This window comes from Zosterops lateralis (genome assembly GCF_965231275.1).
Source record: "Zosterops lateralis genome assembly, chromosome: 6".
In the NCBI taxonomy this organism is placed as follows: domain Eukaryota; kingdom Metazoa; phylum Chordata; class Aves; order Passeriformes; family Zosteropidae; genus Zosterops; species Zosterops lateralis.
This window is the reverse complement of record NC_139761.1, coordinates 25,368,273-25,388,215: the sequence shown is the minus strand read 5'-3', so window position 1 is coordinate 25,388,215 and position 19,943 is coordinate 25,368,273. Positions and strand designations below refer to the sequence as shown.

The following is a 19,943-nucleotide window of genomic DNA, read 5'->3' as shown; positions in this document are numbered from 1 at the left end:
CCGCCCTCCCGGGCCCGCCCTGTGCCGGGGAGGCGCCGCGGCCTGTGGAGCCGGCCCGGGGCGCTCCCACAGCCGAGGAGAACAGCGGGGTGACACGGCTATTCCCCGCCCTCCCGCTGAACGCCCACTCCGGGCCCGACCTGATTAATTTACCCCTGAACCCGGTAACCTCCCGGCCCGAGTCACACCGAGGAGCTGCTGCTGCAACCTGCTTTCTCTCATCCTGTTTAATCTGAATTGACGTTCTGGGAATCAGAAAAGAGCCAAAGCCTGTGCGTGGCAGGGCCTAAGAGAGACGTGTTAAAAATGATCTGCACTAGTCTTCAGCTTCGTTCGGTTGTCAGAGGGTAAAGCCCACCCAAAAACGGGGCTTAGATAAATGCGACCTTAAGATGGGCCAGCTGTGGCGAGATTAATCCATATGAATAGAAAAAAACCAAGAGGTGATGAATCAGCTGTTTACTGTGACTGTTCTAACGTTGCACTACCCAAAGGCAGAAACCAGAGGGTGTGGGACACTCCTGCCCTGCCCTGGCTTCCCTTTGGCCAAGACAAATTCCCAGAACCTGATTAGGAAAGCCCTTGGCAGTTTGTGCTGGCACTGTAGAAAGCCCTTGTTGAAAGCCTGCTAGAAGGGGATGTACAAAATCATCGGGCACCCTAAATGAGCAGAGCATGTGTTGCGACTTCCAGGCCATTAGTCCAGACCATGCATTCCAAGTGTGCACAGCGTAGATTAGAAACTGGAATTGACCCACTATACTTACTCTGCTTAGTAAATCAATTTGCAATTATGTCACTGAGCAATGTGATTCTGTCCTTGTAGCCATCCCACCTCTACCTTTACCTGGGCTATTTATACAATGAAAAATAAGGAAATACAACCCACAGGAGAATGCACATTTGAGTTACTTATGCAGCTGCAAAATACAACTACAGGACAGGAGATAACTGATAAAGAAAAGCAGCTAGCAAAAAAACCTTAAGACTGTACTATTTTGTGTGGCAGGAATTTGAAACGGGATTTGATTCACCCTGAAGACATTTAGACACACCTTACCTATGCAGATTTATTTGAACACAAGGAAAAACGAGAGCATTCACACAATTAATACCCTGACATAACTGCCTATGGGAGCTGTTGCCACTATCCAAGTCTCTGTTGCTTGTTGCAACTGCTGCTGGAGGAGTCCTGTGTTGGTGCTGCTGTTTGAGTAAACAGCAGTAATCATGAAAAGTGCCTTTCTGTCCAAAGTTCAAGGACAAGTGAGGTATGCACAGCTAAAGCATTACTCCCATTCAAAGCTGCAGGAACAGTGTCAATGTGGAACAGGTCCAGTCTCCTCTGTTCCTATGATTCCTAACAAGACACTGTGCAATTCAAGTTACGGTAAGGCAAGCAAAATGTAGCAGCAAGAAAGGACCTGGGATGAAAGGAAAGGTAATACCTAGAGGCATACCAGCTTCAAAATCTCCTAACCCACCAGGCAGGTGGCCCCTTAACACTTTTTTGGTATGGTGCATACTCATGAGAGGTTTTTTGCTAGTTAGCCCCTTATGGAAATGGACATTATTCCTCTGTACAGTTTGCCCTCCTTCACCAGCTCCATTCTACACCCACTTAGGGACTGTCATCATGTAATTGTTTTTCCTGATCCCACCTGCATTGACACTTGAGCTCTTGAACTGCATTCTCACGTGCTCACGTTTCCAGCAGGTTAATGCAAACATCGTTAACCTGACACTACAGAGAGCCTTTGTGTTTCACCTGGAATGTGAAGGGAGGTAAATTGAGCCCAGCATGTTCTAGAGCACAGACCATTATGCCTATTACATGTGTTCCTCCACACTTCTACCAAGAAACATTTCTTCATACATTCAAAATTTCCTGTGTACGCCTCTTGGCTCCTGGCACACAGTAAGAATTTGTCCCACTTCACATGAACCCACAGCTATCTGATACTGCAAGTTAGATACTTCACTAATGAGTCTGAACGTAGGCAGCAAAGATGAGATTGAAATCTTGTCTCACGCATATCCCACGCCTTAGAACCAGTAGAGCTCCATTTTGTTTGTAGATTTCACATGCAGAGGAAGGCACATCATACTGACCACCCATGTGTTCAGCAGCGGCATCTCTGCTTCATCAAGCAGAGTTTAAGTTTCTGGTGATTTGAAAACAGTAATTCAGTGCTTTTCTTATGTAATCCTGACAGAAGAACCAGCATGTTTATTTCTTCCTAGTCTCACATAACAGCACAGAATGAGTGTGTGTAGATCAGTAAAACATCACACCAGGGACTACAAAAGGTAACCAAAGAGTTACAAGATTTTATTATAATCTAAGGCTCAAAAGATGTTATTTACGTTTCTACCTCCTAAGTTCAAATATTTCTGACAATTCCTTAAAGCACATATAACTAGTTATTCCTAGTACTAATACAAGACAAAATACAAAGATGAGATAATTTTTTCTTCAGACAGACCCTTGTTCAAGGTACAGTTAAAAAATATCAGGCTATAGGAGAGGTTAATTACTAATAAAAAGCAAGAGTTTGCCTCTTGAGCACACACCTGAATGAAGACAGGGAAGGATCCAGAACTAACTATACAGTGGCTTCACAAATACCAAGTAGCAGAAGCTCTTTGTGCTTCCATAAAGAAGCTGTAAATGTACTAAAGAAACAGAAAAAGCATAGAAACTAGTTCTATAGTAACAGATCTGACTATAAATTTCTTCTTAAAATGTGTCATCATAAGGAAAAAGGACAATAAAATCCAGCACTTTCTTCATATACGTATTTACATGAACAACATTTAGCTGTATTACTAGGTATTACTAGGCATGTTGATTTACATGATCAGTGGCAGAACCTTTTTGTCAGCAAAACCAATATAAACTCATCTTTCACTCTGTATAAAGAAAGGTTTCAATTTTTTGAGATCTTAATGAACCAAAAATCCAAACATCATGACAATTCCTTCTTTATCAGTGTCCTGGTTTTTGGCTGGAATCGGGTTCATATTCTTGTCAGTAGCTTGGATTTAGTCTGAGAATAATGTTCTCACAAACACTGTCATGTTTTGGTTGTTGCTAAGTTAAATAGTAAGGCCCTAACAACAGGCCCTGAGCCAAAGTTAACCTCTAAATGAACACTCCAACCAAATGTTATGTATATATTCACTCATTAATGAACTATTGTTATAGGTATTCATTTACTGGCAAAACATATCTAGAAATCTGGTAACGTGTTTTTAGGGGAGTATAAGATCAAAGACAACTCCCTTGGTTCCTCCTGAAGCCCTGGTGAGGCTTTAGAAAAAAGCCAATAGAATGAAATTAGAAATTATGTCAGCTTGTTTTTTTAACAGTATAAAATCTGGGCTACTGTCACAGCAAAGTCAGGGGAGTCTCGTGGCCTGCAAGGTGGACACACCACTGGAGTTCCACTACCAGGCATGGTTCTCCAGTCCTTTGCTGTAACAGCTCCCCCTGCAGTTGGTGTTTTGAGGACTTGGATGATGGTCAAATATTAAGGTAATGAGTGATGTAGCTTTCTTAGTAACTGTAGGCATTCTTTTGCAGTAACAATTAGGTGCAATTGTAAAAAAATTGTTTATCCTATCATTTTGTAATTCTTTGCTAAGGATTATGTACATTGTACATTACGTGCATTATCCTTTTGTGATTCTTTGCAGTCTTGCATTATAGTAAATTACACTGTTCCTTAAGTTGGTGTCTGTTTGTGTCTGTGTCTCTGACCCTGCTCACTGGCAAAACACTAAGTGGTACTTTAGGATAAAGTCAGGGACCTTTCAGTGTCTCATGCTTTGCCAGTGAGGAGCTCCATAAAAAACTGGGAGGGAGCATGGCCAGTACAAGTGACTGAATTGGCCAAAGGAATATTCCATGCCCTAGAATATCATGCCCAGTATATAAACTGGGGGAGTTACCTGGAAGGCAGATGATCACTGTTCAGTGACAAGCAGTTGTGTTGTTGTGGGGGGTTGACCCTGGCTGGACACTAGGCACCCACCAAAGCTGCTCTATCACTGCCCTCTGCAAATAGCAGGGGAAACACAGAAAAAGGTCCATGAGTGAAGTACTGGGAGATCTCACTCACCAAATACCATCATGGGCAAAGCACACTGAACTCAGAGATATTATTTGAATTTATTACTAACAAAATCAAAGCAGGATGAGAAGTATAATAATCTTAAAAATACTTTCCCCAAACTCTCCCTCCTTCTTGGGCTCTACTTCCTCCCCCACCAGAAGTGCAGGGAGACGGAGAATGGTCACTTCATCACCCACTGTTCCTGCCACTGCTCCAGGAGAAGTCCTTCCCCTGCTCCAGTGTGGGAGACAGGAGACAGTACCTCTCTAATATGAGTCCATCCCATAGGCAACAGCTCTTCCCAAACTGTTCCTATATGAGTCATTTTTCCAGAGTGCAGTCCTTCCAGCACAGCCTGCTCCAACACAGATCTGCCATCAGGGTCACAAGCTCTATCAGAACACCTGCTCTAGTGTGGGCTCTTCTTGCCATGGGTTTGCAGGTCCAAATTTTCCTCCCCACTGGGGGAGGGGGTGGGGAGAGTGAGCAAGCAGTTGTGTGGCCTACTTGCCACCTGGGCTAAAACCATAACACAGACCACATGTGCAAATCTACGGCCTAATGATATCAAACATTCTGACTGAATGTCGTTTATCCCTTACTATAAATATAACCAATGCAGCTACGGAAAATCAGTTACTATAAAGTATTTATTCCAAGAAGACATTCTAATACACACTGAGATAATGAATGGATAGTATATATACAGGGAATGATTGCAATATACAGATCTTACATGGTATTTGTATTTACAAAATATTTAATCTCCAATGATACAACCGCCTGATGGTGGGAAGGAGTATTGCTCTCATATACACGCAGTTAACTGTATGCCTTTTATAAACTTTGCAAAAAGTCCAACCATTATAAAGTTCTCAGATGAAAATGTTCATTTATAAGACAACATTTTAAAAAAGGTGAATGTGCCTGCATTTCTAAGACTTCCCACACTCTTAAAAACAGCACAGGACTTTTTCCCCCTGCATTTGCACATTAGGAGTGGCTGGCCAGAACATTGAAGAAGTGAAAAACTTCATCTTTATCCATTACTGCTACTTCAGTTGAGCATTCCGTACATAATACTGGATGATATATTTCCTCTTCTTCTTGATTTGATTCTATAGAACTGGTTTCTTTGCTGTTCTTCATTTTTTTAGGTCTTCTCTTTACCTTCTTTTTGTATTTCAGTATTTCCTCTTTGTTAACAACACAGTTCATCACGAACATTGCTCTGTACTGCGTTTTGTAAGATTCATGTCTATGGAGAGGGGGAGAAAATGCAAGTCATACAACTCTGCTTCCAAGAAATCTGTTACCATCACTAAAAGTGGGATTAAAGATAGGAAATAACATGCCAAAGGGCTGAAAGCCAAATAAATAGGGATTTTATAAACAGAAGTCACAGCTACAAAAATAATAAAAACATAGAATTGCAGCCATCTGTTGTTTTTTTAAGGCATTTTTTAAAAGTACTGTCTATTGCTGAAAGAAACACCCTGGAGTACAATGGTATTTGGTACTGCAGCATTATGCACTGCTACATAATAGTGCATACAGCTCATAATAGGCAAAAGATCAGGAAGCTGTGAGTGTGAATGACTCAACTGCTGGCACTGACATCCTAAAATGTGTGCAAGTCTCAAATTCCTTATTGATAAATAATATCATTGACATGTCACACTAGAAGCAGCATGTCTATAATAAAACGTTAAACAAAATTTCAGCTGTCATCAGTCTTAACAACTGTGTATCTGGAGTATGTAGCAAAATTCAGCACTGTAGTTCAATTTAACACAGTGTCCCTCAGGCTGCAATTTTACAGCAGCCTTGATGAACACAACAATGGCTGCAGAAGTCCAATCTCGAATTCTGCTGGCTTATTGCTTGTATGACACTGTGTTGAGCTATTTCAGTGGATAAAACCCAGGAAAGACCAGTCTGACAATTATAGTTTTTTGTCAGCATAGCAAACTGAAATACTTAACTACAGAACAAGGTCAAGGAGTACCAGAGCCAACAAAGCAAAAACAGAGAAAACCAGGACCCAGTACTTAGATGATTTTAGGCTGCTGTGGAATTTCATCTTCAATCACCAGAAATACTCAATAAATGACAGGTATTTCATTCCTCATTTCAGAAGACTTCTTTCTACTTTACTCCCAGTTCTAGAGTCCTTTCCATAGCATGTGTTAGCAGCACTTACTAGGCTTGCAATGCAGTCAGATACTGAAGAGTGGCAAAACACACTGTGGATTCTCCATAAATACCTTCCTGGCACGTTTAAATGTAACTACACTCAAAACCATAACTGCTAAGACTCAAACCAAGTACTATCTTTATTTTGATTAATCCTCCTTTAACACAGCATTTTTAGACAAAAATAACCTGGAATAGTTTTATGCCTCTAAACATCAAGCCAAAATATATATAGATAAGTATCTCTAAAACCCAAAATCTGCCTGAAATGCCTGTTGAGTCTCCGTGGTTTTTTTAAAAAAATTTCACCTTCTCCACCATGCCAGTGTTCTGCCCTATTCTTCCACATCTCCACAATGCAGGTTACACTGCTAGTCATTCCTACAAGCCAGCACTGAACTCTAAATCTGACTCACATCTACCTGCCTTCTCTTTATTAGGGCTACCTTACAAGACAGAGTTGATAAAAATCCATAGATCAAACTGAATATACTAACAATACTATTGACCAAAGGAATGGAATTACAAGAAGACCCTGTATTGTTCACTGTTGTTACCTCTGGCAGTCCAGGCATAGCGTTGTCATGCAAGCAGGGCAGTTCAGAACAGCATCACTATTTGGAACAGCTGCAGTTTTTGCTCGCCGCTGCTGTGGTGCTCTTCTCTGGTTACGGTACCTACCAATTCAAGTGAGGAGGAAGAGGAGAAAAAAAGTGAAATTACATGCCCCTGATGTTGGTCATATCAATTCAGTGTCAAACCTTTCTTTGCATTAAAATACACCAATTAATACTTGGCTCCTTCTGGACACCTTTTGCATTAAGTCAACATAAACGAGAAGCTGAGGGGAAAACACATACCAGTACCTTTTGATTTACAGAGTATTTCCATTTGGTGAGACAAATACATCTGGCATGAGAATTTGTGCCTAATGACCCTCTCCTCTGACAAAGCAGGTATCTTAAGTGCGATCTCTGCAGGCAACATTCATTATCTTATTCAACAGATTTAAGAGTATATTTTACTTCTGCTGCAATGGCCATTTTTCTACTTCAACCTTCAAAAAAAACCCCATTAAAGTGGCTTTGTATTGTTCCTGTTTTCTCTGAACATTTCATGGCTTGCTAAATTCAAAGTTTTCCAAAACTAGAAATACAGTATTTATCAGGAACAAACATTAATCAGCAGTCAAATTATCTTGCAACATTTTAATTTGCAGCATGGTTGTCTAGATGAGATCTACAGACAAAAGTGGCTTACAGAATTTGGAAATCTTGATTTTAAAAAATTTAAAAGTTTTGTGTAGTTTTGAAGACTCAACTTCCAATACATACACGTAAAAACATTTTACAGGCTTTTAAGTTTCTTATGCCTTAAGTTTACATATAAAAAAAAGTTTAATTGCATGGATTTGACAGCATCTGCTTTCTTATCCACATTTACCATTTTCACTTAAAATTTTCAGTTGATGTTAAGCACCTTACGATTCAAATATTTATGGCTGCTTACCCTCTCCTCTGTGAATCTACCCACTCCTGGTCTTTACTGTCTTGTTCTGGGTCATAGAGCAGCTCATCATTGGAGAGAATCCGACGTTGCTGATGTTTTCTGTTTTTCCGGGCATCCTGTGTATCTGGAAAAATTTGTGCAAGAATATGTTACATTCATCAGACACAAATTATCAAAATATACAATTTTGAATTTTCATTTTCCATCTTTGCAATAAATTTAAACTGAAACTTAAATACCTGGCTCATCTCTCCTCCAAGTGCATGACCCCAAAGCATTACATTGGGATACATCATAAAATTGCAGGAACTACACTGTGATGACACAGGCTGGTAATTCCCCTCAAAAACGCTGCCTTCAGACACAGCCTCTAGATTCCCCCAAGAGGACTTTACAGGATCTGAGAGAGTGAGTGGTACTATAAAGATGCCCTCCTCTTGTCTTTGTCATTTACCTTTTTTATCTTCATCCTCTGAATCAGAATCGAAGTAAATGTCATCATAGTATTTTGAAGTGCTGGAAGATCCAGTGAGCCCAGTACTTGAGGAAGTACCTACAGGTGAAATTAGAAGTGGTAATAACACCCCACTAAAACAACAGCAAGTATCTAGCCCAGAAAAGACCTTTACTTTCAAGTTACTCTGTCCACAGCGTTCTGTTCTACCTGGGTGTGTTAAGTATCAGCTCTCCCAGTTTATTCTCACACTCTTATCATTCACATCACTTGTGTTACTTCATTTACAGCCATTCTCAGAGCAAAGCTGCTCCCTCTCCTGCAAAGATGAACCTCAGGTACCATTTGAAGGAAAGTTTCTCCCAACACTCCCTTTAGACACAGAGGGCACATCAAATATGCCTGTCTCTGCCCTACATAATACACGCAAGACATCTTCAGTCATGTGAAAGAAATACAGGTGTGGCACATTGTTTCACAAATACTGATTACAATAAAATTCACTTTAAAAAGTCCCTCAAAATTTCAGGGCCAAAGAAGTTCAAAAAAGACCTACATGAACTGCAAAGCAGTCACAGCCACTCTGCACCAAAATTCCTATTCTGCACTGTATGGATGTGGTGATGTAAATATCGTTACATATTCTTAACTATACAACCAAAACCAAAAGATGATTTGGCCACTAAAACATAATTCACGATTTCATACACAGAGAGACGTTAAGCGTGATTTACCCATTTCGGGTGATGTCCATTTGCCTTCCATAGTCTTCATGGTGGTGTTCAGTTCTGCTTCCATCTCCTTTTGGAATTCATCCTCACTGGAGGACTCGCTCTCGCCAGTCAGGCACTCCCGGATCAGCTTCCGCTTCTGGTCAGGAGTGCCGTGTAGGAGCACATCCACCTCATCCTCTGAGCTACAACATTGAAATGGTACACACCTCATTAGTACAAATAGGCTACAACGGGGACGGTCACTTGGAGAACGAACGTCTGAACTGTGTGAGTGCACTGGAAAGCACTTACTCCTATGTTTATGGGCAATGTACACATTAAAACGCTTTATTAGCTTAAGGGTGTTAAAATTCTGGTTTAAACGTGAAGGCGCTTTGGCCGCCTGCGTGCGGCCTGTCACAATGCCCCCGCAGCTCTCGCTCCGCGCAGGGAGCCGTGCGCTCACAAATATAAACACGCCGGTTTCAAGGAAATGGCTGCGGCTGATGTGAGGCCGATCCTCCCGCACTCCGCGGGCAGCCCGGGGGGGACACGCAGCGCCGGGCCAGAGCCCCGGGGCTCACGGCTCGGCACCGCCGGGACACGCCAGGCGGGGCCCGAGCCCACCCCCCCGGCCGGCAGCTCCGGGCACCTGCTGAGCGCTCGCTCCTCGTCGCTGGGCTCCTCCACCACGTACGGATCGTCCTCCTCCTGCAGACGGCTCATGGCGGCAGCACCGCCCGCCCGCTGCCCGCCCGCAGCCGCCGCCAGGCCCGGCCCGGCCCGGCCCCTTCCGGGCTTTCCCCGGCGCTTCCGGCGGCCGAGCCCCGCCCCGCCCCGCCCGCCGGGGAAAGCCGCCCCCGCCGCCAGCCCCGAGCCGGGCCCCGGCGCCTCCAGGGCCGCCCCGCCGCCAGGATTGGGCAGGCGGGGCTTTTGCCTTTTCTCCTTGGAGTCGCAAATCCTCGGGTCACGTTTTAAGCACTTTTTTCCAGAATTACCGAGCCAGAGTTAGAGCTTTAAGAGACACACCCAATACCAAGAGGCTTGGAAAAAATTTAATGAGCTAGTAACACTCAACAGCGAGGACTAAGCTAAAAACTGTTCCCATATCCTACTTAAAATATTTACAATATTGTTAAGTATATATACATTGTCATCGTTGTCCCTTGTAGTCTATTTATAGATGAGTTCCTTAGGAATTATACTTGTTGTATTTCGAAGATGAAGAGCACAGTATTAGTGTAGTGGGCATTGCTGGGAATGCTCTCTGTACTGGGTATGTTGCCAAGACCCACCGGGCACTGCTCATCGAAGCCTGAGGTGATGGGTACATGAATCAAAGCACAATGCAAACTTCTCTGCCTTGGCAATGTTTTGATGTGCAAGGCATCAGGGTAAGTGCAATTCACCCTATCTGAGAAAAACAACAAAAACCACACTCCTCTGTGCAGCAATACAGGACATCTGCAGTCACAGAGACATTGACTCACACTGATCTGCATTTCCAACCGTACCGTTCAACCCAAACTTCACTGCTCCTCTGAAGGCCTACAAATATATATTGCTTATAAAGCAGCAATCCCACTGGGAAGAGCAGTGCATCAAGTAAAACCTAATTTAATGACATCTTGAAATTACACAACATAGCAGCACCTCTTGGAAAAGAGTCATAATTCAAGAAGGGGAGACCAATCAATACAACTAACAATACTGGATTCATCGCTCTAAGTCTTAAGTCCAGTTAACAGAATGAGATTATTTTCACACATTCTTTTATAGAGGCTACCTTGGCTATTTTCCTGGAGCAAAACATTTTATCTGTATCACGGTGGGACAGTATTAGTTCTCACTGATATTTTATGCACTTTCTGAATTTTGTTCTGCTACTTCATTTCCCCTTTCTTGGAAGAAAGCCAGGAAGTTCTCTCAAATGCACTTCTGCCGAAGAAATTGCAGAGTCAGCCACCAAGCTCAAAACAATTTAAGTACACTGGATAGGAAGGTCACAAACAGATAAAACCTGAGAATGCAAGTGAAAAAGTACTGGGCGAGTAGTGTCAGACTGATCTAATACTTAGTCAATGGTTTTTACACGATGAATAGAGAAAAAAAAAACTAATTTACTAGAAAATACTAAGCTTATAGATGATAGTGTCTGCATCATTTTAGAAAAATCACTGATTTCATGGTTTATTTTACAATAATTGGATTAGTCTACAAGTTAAGGCAAACATACTAATGCATCTGCTTTTCTTTTTAAATCATAGTTATAAAGGTTACACAAAGTTCTCCAAAATTTCTAAGAAATGTTCACAATTGAAAAAAAAGATAAGTTTTTTGATATAAGTACATGGAAAAAAAAAAACTAAGACAGTGTATACAATGCCATTATAGTAACAATATTCAAATATCTAATGGTAATACTTAGACCATTTGAACAACATGTTTCAAATGGTGATCTTCAGAAATTACTTACAAAGGTAAATAAGATTGCAGCCGTATCGTAGTATTCATAACATGAACATTATTATATTGGCTATTTTCACAAAACCCGAGCATTTGGTTTCTGAACAATGAAAGCGTATAATGATTAAATAAACATGAATATGTATGTATAACAAGTATGCGGCTCATATAGTCTGGAGCTACTTTCAGGTGTTTAATTCTTTTGAAAGAAGAAGCTTGCTTATGTGCACTTTGTCAAAAGTTTTCTCCAGGGAACTGTAAATGCCTATTTAAAGTCATGAAAACAAAATCCAGAGGAGGGCAGCCCTTGTTAGTGGGAGGACGGAACGTAGCTTATGTGTCACCATTTAACACTGCCAGGCAGCTCTGCAGAAGCTGTAAGTTACCCTGTAAAAATAAAGAAAAATATCACCACATTTGTCTTCTTTCTTTAAAGCTTGTGACAGAACAATGTTTTTTTTAAATAGCAATGACACCATTAAAGAAGAATAGACAGTTTTTAAACTAATGGAAAAATATGTTTAACTTTTGTATTAAAAGTTTTTTGGAATGTAGGAATATAGTATCATGTAAATAAATTTGAGATTCAAAAATAAGCACTTTATACCCTTTCATGTTTCTTCTTTGAGGTCTAGTCTGGCCACAAAAAATATTCACTGTGGAGCACTCTCTCAGCAATGAAATTCACAGTTGCAAAGTTTAAAATATTTTACATAGCAGGACCATTGCTCTGTCTCTAGAATGAGATTCCCAAAGTACAAGCATTCATGTGTTACAGTGAATACTGTATTCATCAACAAATATTAAACAATTCATAGCACTCAGGATCTCCTTGCTTAGAGCAGCCATTTGAGCTGACAGCTCTGTTCAAGGAGGAGAAAGAAAAGCAGTGTAAGAAAGACAGCAGACTGATTTACAAGCTTAGCCAGGTGATTTAGCCATCAAACTGAGTTTAGCCATTACAGCTGGAGCTACAGAACAGATTATCAGAACATTAACTCATCTTAACTCTAAGCCAAGCTCTGGCCTTCTTTCCAGACACAGTTTTTAATCTTATTTAAAGCATTCTGGCTCTACCATAAAAATATACAGGCTGATTTTCAGGTATCTGAATGAATTTAGAGAACTGATACCTTTGTGAATTAAGCAAATGTGATTGACAAGCCAGAATTTACTTTGCAGGAAAAAAAACCCACCAAAACAACCCAGTATTCATATGTGCATTCATTTATGTTTGTATCACTTTAAACTACTAGCTATTTGCTTTGAAATAACTGTACTACATTTGTTCCCAAATCTGAAATGTCTATGAAATGTAAGAAAAAATTGTTGAGCTGTTGACAGTGTTAAGAGTAATTCCTATCAGGTTCAGATAAAATGCAGGAACAAAGCAGTCTGAATGTCCAGTTATGAACCTGGAAGAAACTGCTGACTTCTAAAAACTTTTTTAATCAAAAAAGAAACAGGTAAAGAAAACTTCAGACACACAAAAGCATGTAAGTATCTGATTTACATGCCTTTTATAAACAGTACACAGAAGTCCTTAAAAATTTGTCATTGCTTTTATAGTTAAAAGCACTACAAGTGACTTGTGATAGATAAGCAAGACATTCAATCCTCAGCCCGAAAAGGTAAATCATAATTTGATGCTCCCTTCAGGTTCTTATAATCCAGATTAAGCAATTAACTGATTTAAAGGCTTGAAAGCAGATTCCCAGTTATGCCTACTAAATCCTTCTCAGTCTTACCCAGAAGGCAGCAATTTCAGTTGCTTTTTTGTCTCTTTATGTCTGTACTGGCAGAGGACAGTCACAAGCTATTTTTCAGAAGGCTTGTTATTTGGTGATACGAACAAGTTCTATAAAAGCAAAATACATGGGGACTTGGTGGCGCATCTTTGTGGTGTACAGGATTCAGAAATTTAAGGTCTCTGTTACTGAAAGACTGATTATTGACTGTAATGAACTAATGAATTGAAAGGAATACTTCAGTCTTCGGTCTTCAAATGGAATTCAATCTTAAATAAACTTATGGACTGCACACATTACCTGTAACTGAAGTGTAACAATAATCTTTTGGCCATCTTATTACAGAAGAATGAAGTATATTTGTAATTTACAGACCATTGTGTAGCACTCAAAAAAGAAAAAAAAGTTACCAAGACATCTGTGGTGGTTTTGGCTGGGGTAGAGTTTTCTTCTCAGTGACTAATATGGGAGTATGTTTCAGATTTGTGCTGAAAATGGTGTTGATAACAGAGAGATGACATCATTATTGCCAAGCAGCTCTTACTCTGCTTTTTCTGCTTCTTGTACTGGCAAGCTGGAAAAGTGGCTGGGGCTGCACGGGAGTTGGGAGGGGACACAGCTAGGGCAGCTGACCCCGAGTGACATTCCAGACCTTATGACATCATGCTCAGTATATAAGGTGGGGGAAATAAGAAGGAAGAGTGGGGCATTCAGACTGTTTGTTGTCTTCTCAAGTCACTGTCACACATAATGGGGCCCTGCTCTCCCAGAAACATCTGAACACCTGCCTGCCCATGGGAAGCAGTGAATAAAGTCCTTGTTTAGCTTTGCTTGTGTGCACAGTTTTTGCTTTCCCTGTTAAACTGTCTTTAACTCAACCCAGGAGTTTTCTCACTTTTCTGAGTTGCCAGCTGAGGTTAAACCATCACAACATCCTTTATATCTAAGTCATTTCCAGACTAAGCCAGCCAGTCTACTAAAATTTTCCAAATAGGCACATAATTCATTTTCATTAGATCAAATTTACAAAGTTCACAAGAACCACCTTATTTAAATTATAATAAATCAAGGACAATAGAAGCTGTGAGGCATTTCTCTTTGTGGCTGCGGTATCTGACATACTTGAATCACATCATCACAGCTAGAGAAAGTCCAAAACATTCAGATTCAGAAAAGTGTTTCTTGCCAGCTCACGCTCCTAAGGTGTAGATATTAAAATTATTGTCAGAACCACAGTGACAGAAACATCCTTTTCAGGAAAGAAAGAACTACTGACAAAACATTTCAGCAAATCTTTTAGCACTGCATTTTGCTTACTTCCTTTTACTGTCAGTTCCAAACAGACATCTGTTGCTAGTAACACAAGAATTTTTTTTTCCAAAAATCCCAGAGAGGCAAGAGTGTACATATTATTATTTGTGGAAAATATACATTTCTGATTATTTATGTAAAAGAAGTGGCTGTCTTACTCAGTTACAATTCACATGTCAAAAGACTCTAAATGTACAGCCAAGGCTATGAATGTTCTAAGTATATGATTATAACCTTAGCAGTTTCACCAGCTATCAAACCTCTCTTCCTGAACATGAAGTCCAACACAGGAATATCTCAAAATCCAACCATTTAAAATACTGAACAGTACACAAATTGTAGCTTTTGCACCAAAACGGCCAAACATTTATTCAGGTCTTACATTACTGCTGCATTAAGTCATGAAGAAAACACAGAGCCAGCAAAACAGAAGCTAAGCACTACCTAGGGGGATAATCAGCCATAATGGCCACAGAAAAAGAAACATCAGTATGTTTAGACTAGGTAACTCAGCAATGATAATCTTAAAGCTCCAGTTTGGCAGTTATTCTAAATAAATCTAGGGTACAAGCTGCTGCTAAGGCAGCAGCTCTCTTTTATTGCCAGACCCTCCCAGCCAAAACTGTGTGTTCTGATATAAGGGAGGTTGTGAAAACAAAACAAAGTAAAGCTTAGGAAAACCCAAAGCAACCTTCAGTGCCTTCTTACTATGCAGCTGCACACATAATTGTGCCAACATAAGGGAAAGGAAGAGTCAGGCATCATCATCCTTCCTAGCAGCATTCTGCCCTTTCATCAGCATAACACAAACTCACTCACAGTCTGATTTCCAGCTTTTTTAAAAGTCTTGAGTTGTAATTCAAAAGGATAAGAGAATATTTACAATACTTCCAAGAAGTATGTTAGAGAGAAGTAGTATGAACATAATTGGGCAGAGAGGGTTTACTTAGAATTTGTATATAGAGTGTCTCTGATTTACTGAGTTTATTTCCCTGTGGCCCTCAAGTCTTCTAGAGGTACAGGCATGTTGGGAAAGATGGGACAGGAAAAGCTTGCAGATATGATTGCCTGGCAAGAAATACTGGAGATGTAAAACCTGTGAGTGAAATAGAAATGAAAGCCAGCTTTGAGATGTGATCATAGCAGGCAAGAAGACGGTGATTAGCTGGAGATAGGTTGAGGGATAGAAAACAAAAGGACCCAAGGGTGTAGCCCCTCTCCGCCCTGCCAAGGTATCAGGGAAAAAGTAGATAAGAAAAGTAGACTTTAGAGTTTAGAATATAGGATGAAATGGTAATATAGTAGTTCTCATAGGCTGCATGCAAAGTTTCTGAGTTTTGTACCTCACACCAGTTGGTCACTGTAAATTAGAATATTCAACACAAAAGGAGATATAATGTATTGTAATAAAGTGCTCACTCTCTTACCGCTCTTACCCCTCTTAGCTCTCTTACCTCCCTTATCCCTGCGATCTCTCTTACCTCATACCCTCTCTCTCTTCCTCTCTCTTTGGGGTTTCCCTCCAGCCCAGGCTGGTGGCTGAAGGCAAAGCCCTTTTTACCCACGACCCTTGCAATAAAGCCAGGTGTTTCTAGAATATCTCAGGTCAGCAGAGTTCCTTCTCCCTGCTGTCCACGGATGTTCTTACACCGGCAGGTATAGCTCGCAAAATGCAAGCTGTGCCTCAGAACCTTCTCTCAATTCTCTGGTCACTCTGACTTCTTCTGTGCAGCAACCTCTGTATTTTGGGATTTGTGTTTTTACTTCCACACAGAGGAAGTAATTATAAACAGCAAGTCAAGCAGCAGCCTTCATTGTGTCTGAATTCCTCCAAAACAACCTCTCAGGTGAGTTCAGCACTCACTGCTACATCCTATTTCACCTCCATGTTTTTTGTGGGAAGTGGCTCCAAGTCCAGAAGACACATGGCTAGACTGATTCAGAAACAGATGCATCTGCATGGCATCTAGTCTGGAGACACTCACTACTGAAAAAGAACACCCATAATAGAAGACTTCTAAGAAAAGGCTGTGGCAGTGGATAGCCTGTTCCACACCTCTTCCATTCTTAGCATTTTTGCTGGAAGCAAATTGGGTAACAGGTCATGTTGCAAAGTTTGTCAGTGCTGTGCTTCACACCCGACTGACCAAGCAATTGCCATTTTGTTGCTACTAAAACTTCACATGCCTGCCCCCAGCAGGTGCAAAAGCACAGAGGCTGCCAGCATCAGGCGAAGTATTTTGCCAAGAACCTGGAAACTTAGGTTTTGATCTGATGTAATTAATTGACTGCCTACATGAAAAACATAGCTTTCTTTTATGCTTCTATTAGTCCTCTTCTAGCTGTACTTCAAGAGGAATTAGGTGTCTAGAAACAGCCCAGCTTAGCCCAGTCAAAAACAAGGCTATCTAGTCCTTGAAATGGAAACATTGTTCATGATTTGCATTTCAGTCATATTCCTTTAGCATTGCTCTTCCCACATCAGGGCACAATATTACATCAGAAAAAAACCCAACAAACAAGTCTATTAATATCTTCCTTCTTCCTTTTATGGAACTAACCTAGAAAGCATCCACCAAACCATTTCATCCTTCAGTACTCCATACCAACTAAAAACCTATCCATAAGACTCTCTTCAAATATGGTTACTGCATTAATAAGAACATTCCCCATTATATAATGTTGAAAAATACAATCTACTGTACTTGCAAATTCTGTAATAATCAAACCCAGCATTCACAGAAAGAAAAACACAGCAACCAAACTGATCCATCTGTAGTAGCTTAGCTTGTTTTAAATATTAAACACTGGCATTGAAAAAAGAGAACTTTCAAATCAGTGAGAAATGAAACACCCTTTCATTCAACAGGTTACAGTATTTGCTAATGTTTCAAGATTTATCATTCTTACAAAAGGACCTTTTATTATTGTAAAGCTTAAAAGATTCAAAACTGTCTAGTGAATGTTGTGCTCCATGATGAAGTAGGTGAAAAGGGTCAGCAAAAAGAATTCATCTTCAAAAGCAGAACTACAATTCAAAGCATCTATTACAGCTTCATGGACTCCTTGTTAGTAAATTTACTACGACAAGGTAAGTCACAGACAGACTATTCAAAGGAATGCATGTTAAACACAAGCTGTGGCAACAAAGTAAAGCTAAAAATCTTTAAGCACTTCCAGGTATACACAGGAAGCACATATGAAATTGAAAGCTACAGAAATTAAGCATCTTCCCCTTGCATTCCACAGTTATTAGCTGTCAAAATTCAAGAGAATATTACTCCCACATTGTGACTTGCATAGGTAAAAGAAGTGATTCTTTAAGGATTGTTTAGAAGACAGAGACATTGTCTAAGCATTCCACTTCAAGGCATGTGGAGACTTCAGCAAGAGTCAGTTATAAGAGATGATGAAGAGTCAATGACTGAAGCAGGACCGAAGCATTCCCTTACTAAAGCACAATATGGCAAATCAATAAAAAGTAGTCCAAGTAAGACTGTTAGGACTATTTAAAGTAAGGACTGTTCATCTGAAAAAGGAGTCATGTGTTCCATACCTTACTCATTGCTTTACCAGCAATATATAAATATTGCATTAAGTTGAACTTACACCTATGAAGATCTCTTTAAAAAAAGTCCCCCAAACAAGCCTTTTTACAGTGCATTGGTTTTACAAGCAATGGGTTTAGCAGAACGAAGAATGACACCATCAACTCTACTGAAAAGTGTAAAGCAGCAATACACCTCTTAACAAGTCCTTTCAAGAGATATATTGAGTTAATTCACAGCTTCCTAACCAATGCAGTTTCAGATTTGAAGAGAAATGCTAAAGAACTGATTTTTAAAAGAAGGCTGCCTCCAGGTACAAGATTGTTCAAGTAAGAGACTGTTGTAGTCGTCCATGAAATCAAATACATTGCAAAATTTAAGGACAACACAGGCCTCTTGAAGTTCTTTTCCCACAAAAAATTATTTTCCTGAAAAATAATGCAACACACCTCTTTTGTTAATGATTTAAAGTTTAAAGGCAAAAAGGTTCAAAAAGCATACTTATCATACCAGATGGGCCAGTGTGATCTCATGCTTTATATCCTATACATCAAGTCCCAAATTCTGGCTAACAGAAAAAACTGCTTCCTATCTCATAATGAAATGGTGAGATGAAGTTTTTAAAAATAGGTAGTGTTTTCAAATTCTGCAGCTGCAAATATCAAACAGCCAAATGAACATAAAACTGAAGGCAAAATTGTCTTCCAGGATATGAGTTTTGTAAAGGCACCTCAAGCATACCAATCTCTCAAAGACACTTCACCTATACTTCATTTTCTCTGTTCTAAAGAAAGTTCATCTTTCTGGACAATGCTTAACTTAAACTTTACCTTCCTGAATGTGAAGTGTGTATCATCATCCTGGTTAACCAAGCATATGATATTCATAATCACTTGAAATATAGGCCAAAAAGGATCACAGTTACCTTAGCATGCTTTAATTCCAGTTCTGCTAGTTCCACCAGATTTTTTCTGAATGCTGCAACTCTTCTTGTCTTAAAGTCTATCAGTTCTATAGAAAATAAAAATTTACTCATTAACAGAATCCCTGTTAGTGACCTCAGCTATTAACAGACATTCCTTTAGGATGGAAGAGGTAAAGGGTGAGAGAAGGAAAAAAAGAAAAACCTCATGTTTAATCTCAGCATATTCTCGGCTCAAAAATACTGCAACTCAGTAGAAGAAAGCAAACCATCACTGCAGTTCCTCACCTCTAGATAACCTTTTGTGGACACAAAGCTCTTTTGAGAAAAGGACTGCCAAGTGGATGCTTTTATTTCTCTTATTCCATCTGCACTGTTCTTTCAAGGCTGATACTTGAAAGTCTTCAGGGAATATACTAAACTAAAACTAAGATGAACAACAGTATGCCTTCGGCAGATACCTTTGTGGCTAACAGGATCACTCATTCTCTATTGTCTCATTTATAGGAATCATTAACCAGATTTACAGGCTCAAACAAGTCTTTAATGATAAAACGAGGAGAGCATGGTGTTTAAACCTTGAACAGATCTGCCACAAATGATGAGTCAGATACCTACTAACTCACTGAAGTATTAACCTAAGTAAGCTTCCAGAGGAAAAAAAACATGCAAATAAGGTTCCTTTTCCTCTATTAACTCTGTAATTCAGTGAAATCTCCTTTCATTATTTCTCCCTTCTCTAATGTAGTATCATATCTGTGACAGATTGTTGCCTTCACAGAAGAAAGCATAAAACCAAAAGGGGAATTTTAACAACATTAAAATACTTGTTTGCTATTACTGCTAACAATTATCATTTTGTATCCTAGCTTACATATGTGAAAAAAAAGTTTAATAAGTAATTTGCACCTAGACTTTGCTCTACCTATCAGAGCTATGAGAAGCCAAAGAAAAATAG

At 40.0% G+C, this 19,943-nt stretch overlaps 2 protein-coding genes across 2 annotated transcripts in view; both read right to left on the bottom strand.

Annotated features, from left to right (window-relative positions):
• Positions 1-4,750: 4,750 nt before the first annotated feature.
• Positions 4,751-9,747, bottom strand: EAPP (E2F associated phosphoprotein). The gene is made up of 6 exons (XM_083863300.1): positions 9,643-9,747; positions 9,012-9,193; positions 8,278-8,376; positions 7,824-7,947; positions 6,872-6,991; positions 4,751-5,376 (listed from the first exon to the last, which is right to left on the bottom strand). The coding sequence occupies exons 1-6, from the start codon at positions 9,714-9,716 to the stop codon at positions 5,112-5,114; spliced, it is 864 nt and encodes a 287-aa protein (XP_083719426.1). The 5' UTR covers positions 9,717-9,747; the 3' UTR covers positions 4,751-5,111.
• Positions 9,748-10,032: 285 nt separating this feature from the next.
• The window catches only part of SNX6 (sorting nexin 6), a 30,377-nt gene continuing 20,466 nt past the window's right edge, over positions 10,033-19,943 (bottom strand). The window contains exons 13-14 of the mRNA XM_083863299.1: positions 18,989-19,074; positions 10,033-11,843 (exon numbers count right to left, since the gene is read on the bottom strand). Coding sequence (XP_083719425.1) covers positions 11,790-11,843; positions 18,989-19,074 — 140 coding nt within the window. The 3' untranslated portion in view covers positions 10,033-11,789. The remainder of the gene's footprint in view (positions 11,844-18,988; positions 19,075-19,943) is intronic.